Here is a 6498-nt window from a genome sequence, read left to right as displayed (position 1 = left end):
AGACTGGATATAATCTGAAACTCAAATCACACACACACTCGTGCACACACACACACACACACACACACACACACACACACACACACACACACACACATGCCACGTAACATATAGACGGACACAGAGTGAGATATGAATATACTCCCACTACAAAACAGTGGTAGTTGATCGTCAAAACTAGAGCAGGTCTCTGCAGGTAGTGAACTGGCTATAAACAGCAGGGCTGGACTATGAATAGCACAACAAGAATAGCTCTGTAAATAATGTTGTGTTTACATGGCAGCTCAGAGCGTAAATAGAACACTTACATTAGCTAAGCATGCTTACATAGGGTCATGCACATAGGTGTGTGTGTGTGTGTCTGTGTACTGTATGTGTAGATCTACTCACATCCAAAAACACACTGTGAGTTTAACTATCACCCCCTTCCTGGTTTGGGAACATGAAAATAGCCACAAACAAATCTGAATGCCGTATTTTTGGACTTTCTATGGAATAATTAGACGTTAATGTTTCCTTAAATGGGTTCAGATAAGATCCAATTAAACCCTGATTACAGTTAAGCATGGCCACTGCTGTGATGGTTGATCTCATCGACTGCTGCCTGTGTTTGATATCAGCTGGCACTAGACATCTCATGACCTTCCGATCGGAGGCCATAAACCTGTGTGATCTCTTGCCATATCTGGACTTTTACGCTCTTCTCATCCTGAGCTTATGCACTTCACAATCCCTCTACTGTGCACATTTCAGACCCCATCAGCAAAATCTTTCATCAGCTGCTCAGGTGTTTGTGCCACCCGTGTGTGTGCGTGTGTGTGTGTGTGTGTGCGTGCGTGCGTGCGTGCGTGCTTGCGCACATCAGCACTTCCAGGAGACTCTTAAATACACTTTATCTCTGTGCGTCACGAGACAAGGATGTCACTGGGTTTCGGGAGAAAACATGTTGTCTTCGGGTGTGTTTCTGTGTGTGCCATGACCTGCTGAAGTTTGAGTACAGAGCGCTATGCCAGTGCCAGTCATGTGTCTGGGATTACGCCCTCCCCTCAGCTGGCCAGGGCCAGCCACATATGGGTGTCTGAACTCACAGTGCATGGATCTTGCCAAACAGACTTCAGGGTTAGTGTTATCTGCTGTCAGATGGAGAGTGCTAGAGTGTGTACAGTATGTGCTCATATTTATGTGTCAGGCTTTCTAAATGCCTTTTGTCATGATCATTTTATTTGAAAAACTCTCCTTTCAGAACACAGGGCCCTTATGTAAAAGATTTTGTAATACTAAAATCTTGACTTCACTTCAAGCCTTTCTGGTAATATTACCATATGGAGTTCCAAAGTTCAAACTGGGTACACAAGTTGTTTTTCCTCGAGTTCTGTGACATCATTGTTACCATAACAGACTTAGAATGTTTATAGTGATGTAATTGATGGTGCACACATTACTAGTGCCTGACTACTGGAAAATATTTTATTTATTTATATTTTGATGGCATTCAACAGAACAATCAGCTGATATTCTTTTATCCTTACCAATGTAGAGCAGTTTGCATTTTGTAGTGATGGATACAGCAAACACAACCATAAATATGTCTGGAAATGTAATCCGCTTACGGGCACCAGCAAGTTTGCTAACATTTGCTGCTCCTCTACAGGTTCTCTCTGGGGGCAGATATTCATGGCCACGCCCTGTCAGCCGTGATTGGCGGGGAGGAGGAGCACTTTGAGGACTTTGGGGAGAGCAACACCTCCGACCTGCTGCTGGCCAATCACGAGGAGGAGAGACCGGGCCCTGAGGACGCAGGAGACCCGGAACCACACCCTCACCCTGGCAGCCCCAAACGCTGCCCCCCTGTTCTGTCGCCCAGGTACAGAGATCACACACACACCAGAGTTTCTGCTAGAAAAAAATGGTGCCGGTCAAAGTGACCGGCAGAGGTTTCGTTTTCCGGACATTTTGGATGGTATGCCGGTCAAATATCCTATTATTGCTTCTTAATTAGTCAAGTTGAGGAAAACTGGAGACAGGCTATGTAGCTTAAAGAAGGACATAATCAGGCTGTATAGAATGCAATGTGTGTGTGTGTGAAAGAGAGAGATTTTGTGAGAGGGGGGAGAGGGAGAACAAGTATACACGTCTTCACTTCCCATCTCCGAAACAGTCCAATAACCCTGCATTTATCTTTTCACTGTCTCTGCTTTGCCACATGAGCCAGTTAATATGTATTATCTTTGTTCAACCCCATTTAACACACACACACACACACACACACACACACACACACCTGTTTTTTGTTCAGCCTGACTGTCCTTCACGCTGTGTTAAAGGGAGATGAACAGGCCTGACACAGCAGATTGCTCTTTTCCCCGGGCCAGCACAGCCTACCCCCACCTCTCTTTCTTTCACACACACACATCGACCCACACGCATACTAAATGAGTTATGTAATAGAATGTCCCAAGACTTGCCCTGAAGTCAGTGCCAAGTACTCTGAATTTATAATGATCCAAGAGTTGAAATAAGGAGAAAGATACATACATACACACAGACACACACACACACACACACACACACAGGAGTAGTGTCTTAGTATGTGTAGTGTATGTCTATCAGTAGTGTGTTATAAGTCCAGTCTAGCCAAAGCTGTTCCATATTCAGCTCCACACACAGCACATCCACTGCACAGCACTTCAGTCTGCACTCTGTTCCTTAAACGACACTTTTAACCTTTCAACTTTCACCTTTGACCTTTCTCCCCAAATCTGCCTCTCCTGCATGTCTGACAGAATACTACTTGATTTCTCACTTACTCTCTGTCCCTCTTTTTCCTCTGTGATGGACACAAACACATTTTTAAATGTCTTCCCTCTCTTTTTTCCCCCTTTCCTTGGTCTCACTGCTTCCCTCCTCCTCCTTCTTCTCCCTGCATCCCTCCTTCCCTCTCTCCCTCTCTCTCACTCCTCCCCTGTTCGCTGCCCCTTTCCTGCGCGTGGTGTGTGTGGGCTGGGCCGGGCCTCAGTGGCGGCGATGTGCCGGCCAGCCTGCAGGCCCTGCTGCAGTCCGAGGCGCTGGACTTCTTCTGCAGCCACTGCCACAAGCAGATCAGCAGGCTGGAGGACCTGTCCACCCGCCTGCACCTGCTCGAGATGAATAGGTAACACACACGCAGGTCGTGCGGTGTGTGTGTGTGTGGGTTGGCATAGTGTGGTGTCGTGCTGTGAAGTGTTGTGTTGTGGTGAGATAGTGTGTTGGTGTGGACGGTACTGACACACGACGCCTCACAACAGTGCTCAACATGAATCTGCACTGTATTGAAGCGTGTGTGTGATTGTGTGTGATTGTGTGTGTGTGTGTGTGAGATTATGTGTGTGTGGTGTGTGTAGCATGCTGTTACAGTAGAGTGAGAGACTGAAGCACATATGGAATGATGGAACCATAAATAGAGGGTTCATCATCTTGTCTCCATAGCAGACCAATTAAAGGTTTTACGGTTCTGCTGAAGTTGTGTGGAACGTTAAGGTCCAAAGTGACATTTTCCAAAGGTTTATTCTAAGAGCCCTCTCCAGGTTTCACCAAAGCCAGAAGTGTTCACTCCTCATGAGACAAACAATGACCATGAGTGAAAATACTGGTCGAGGGTGCACTGCAACATTTCTCTCTGTGTGTTTATGAGGGAGGAAAGTGTGAGATGAACAGAAGGACATTAAGATGATCTGTAAACTAACAGAACACACACACACACACACACACACACACACACACACACACAATCATTAGTCATCATCTCATTGCAGTGGCCCTCTGCCATCCGTTAGACTCACACACCAACTGCCACCTGTGTGCCAGTCCGCCTCGGTGCCACCCTCCCACTATCGGCACCCATGGAGGACTCTCGGGACTCTCAGAATGCCTGCAGTGCATTCTGGGTAGTTTTAAAGTCCCGGCTGAACCATTACAGACCTTCATTTGTGAAGCCAACAATCGGTATATTAGTAAAACAACCAATGGCATTCATTTGAGAGTGTTTTTTTTTTGAAGTAGTGTTCTAATTTCATTAATAACAAAGAAGGTAGGTTTTACAAGCTGACGTGGCATTAACCTGACAAACAGCGGGATTCTGCTGTGTGGCACATATAGAGTGTTTAGTGTGCTTACTGTGTGTGTGTGTGTGTGTGTGTAGGCATATGCGTTTGGAATGCTGTTGTGCTTAGCTGAGGTTGTGTGTTGCGGGGCAGGGAGCAGGGGACGTGGTCTCGGCCTCTCCTTCCTGTCCTCTCTTCCTCTCCATCACTCTTCCTGACGCCGCGTGTTGTTTTTGTCTCGTCAGCTCCGGCAAGCGGCTGTCCAGCAAGAAAGCAGCGAGGTGAGACATTTCATTCCTGGCACTGAAACATGAAAAAAAGAACATGTGTAACATTTGTGGAGGAGAAGTCTTCTTCTTGTGTTTGCATGTAGATGGTGTGTGTGTGTGTGTGTGTGTGTGTGTGTGTGTGTGTGTTCACATCCTCTCTCTCTTTGTTCGTTGCCAGGCTACTGCAGAACAGTGCCCTGGGTCTGGAGGGGATGGGAGACCTGAGCCATGGCCTGCTGGACCTCACAGACACCGATATCACTGACAAGGTACCATCTCCACCCCTCTGGTCTAACAGCACAGGCAATAATGCCTATGAATAGGGTGAATGCTGTATCAATCTGTAGTATGCTGTATGGCAGGTCTGCATTACACTAATACAAAGGATTAGATGTTATAATCCCTTGTGCCAAAATCCAAGGTAAAAACACATTCAGAAGCCCCTACTCAAATTAACTTTAAAAAGCACGCTAACCACAAATCTGCCAATCAATGGTCACAAACACAAGACAAATGGCCCAATTGATAATGCTGGAAATAGTATGTACCTTTAAAGCTTTTTCACCATTTACTGCCTTGTACAACTTACATTTGTACACTTACATCTTGGCTAGCTGGAAACAATCAGTCTCATACTTAGACCAAAACAAAACCACTCATGTGGCTTAAAGGAAAATTCCGTTTTTTAGCACTTTAAGGCCCTTTTCTGGTTTGTTTTGGATGAACTAGAGTGGTGGACACCGAAATTTTGACAATTGGTCCTGTCTCGACTTTTCTGACTCGTTTTGATGGGCATACCGTAGTAGGCTACTCAAACATGTCCTAAAACAACCCTTAACGTTCGTTTTCAAAACTGTGCAACTCACCGAGTGGTTAGTGGAGTTCGTTGACTATTAAAAGCAAATATATCGGTGCAATGTATGATTCGTATTTGAACCTGAAGCATAGACGGTGGCGCAGTAGTAATATCAACGTGCAATGAGTCTTCCAACAATAATCAATGGGATTTTTACAAAATGCCAAATAAAAGACGACAGAAACTGTTTTTCGCTACGCTACTTGTTTTGGAACATCAACGAACACCACTAACCACTCGGTGAAACGAACGTTAAGGGTTGTTTTAGGACATGTTTGAGTAGCCTACTACAGTATGCCCATTGCCAGCCACCCTGAGAGGTGAAAAGGCGATTCAAAACGAGTCAGAAAAGTCGAAACAGGACCAATCGTCAAAATTTCGGTGTCCACCACTCTAGTTCATCCAAAACAAACCAGAAAAGGGCCTTAAAGTGCTAAAAACCGGAATTTTCCTTTAATCTGCTTGTTTATATGGCATTACTCCAGTGAGTGCATACTGGTGGCTGGCCAACAAATCTCAAAGATGTATATGCCTCACGTATAACTGCCTGTGTGTGTGTGTGTCAGATGCTGCTGCTGGAGCGTCGCGTGTGTGAGCTGGAGCAGGACTCGGCCCTGAGCGAGGAGCAGCACAGCCGCTTGCGGCAGGAGAACCTGACGCTGGTGCACCGGGCCAACGCGCTGGAGGAGCAGCTCAAGGAGCAGGAGCTGCGCGCCGACGACACGTTGCACACGCACACGCGCAAGCACCGCGACGCCATGGCCAAGCTGCAGCGCGAGAGGGACCTGGAGATCGAGAACCTTCAGGCCAGGTCAGCACTCTGGCTTTATGTGTGTGTGTGTTTTTGTGGTTGTTGCCAGGGCCTGGAGGCTATAAACTGTGTGTGTGTGTGTGTATGTGTATGAGAGAGAGACCGAGAGAAATAAATATCAACATTATCTTAGGGTACAAGGCCATGAGTAACAGTATCATTCGCATACCTGTTGTCTAGTTTGTAGTTGAGCTATGAACTGCCACCTTGTGGTGAGAAACGGAATTGCAGTCTGTGCTAATCGGTTTCCTTTGTTTGTCTTTCACATATGCCACCCGTGTCATGGCCCTTTAACTGTGGGTGTGCAGTTTGTCCATGTGTGTGATTTGACTGTGTGTACATCTGTTACAGGCTGCAGCAGCTAGATGAGGAGAACAGTGAGCTGAGATCATGTGTTCCCTGCCTAAGAGCCAACATTGAGAGACTGGAAGAGGTGAGACACACTCAACTCGCTTCCTCTCTTACCTGATCGCCACTTTTGAC

General features: G+C 46.3%; 1 protein-coding gene across 1 annotated transcript in view; it reads left to right on the top strand.

The window, feature by feature from the left end:
• The window catches only part of rab11fip3 (RAB11 family interacting protein 3 (class II)), a 29406-nt gene that overhangs the window by 17375 nt on the left and 5533 nt on the right, over positions 1 to 6498 (top strand). The window contains exons 7-12 of the mRNA XM_048233994.1: positions 1652 to 1864; positions 3017 to 3151; positions 4325 to 4360; positions 4527 to 4617; positions 5771 to 6015; positions 6367 to 6448. Coding sequence (XP_048089951.1) covers positions 1652 to 1864; positions 3017 to 3151; positions 4325 to 4360; positions 4527 to 4617; positions 5771 to 6015; positions 6367 to 6448 — 802 coding nt within the window. The remainder of the gene's footprint in view (positions 1 to 1651; positions 1865 to 3016; positions 3152 to 4324; positions 4361 to 4526; positions 4618 to 5770; positions 6016 to 6366; positions 6449 to 6498) is intronic.

This window comes from Alosa alosa, chromosome 22 (genome assembly GCF_017589495.1).
Source record: "Alosa alosa isolate M-15738 ecotype Scorff River chromosome 22, AALO_Geno_1.1, whole genome shotgun sequence".
NCBI lineage: Eukaryota > Metazoa > Chordata > Actinopteri > Clupeiformes > Clupeidae > Alosa > Alosa alosa.
Note: the sequence above shows the minus strand (reverse complement) of the source record. Positions and strands in the feature narration are given on the sequence as shown.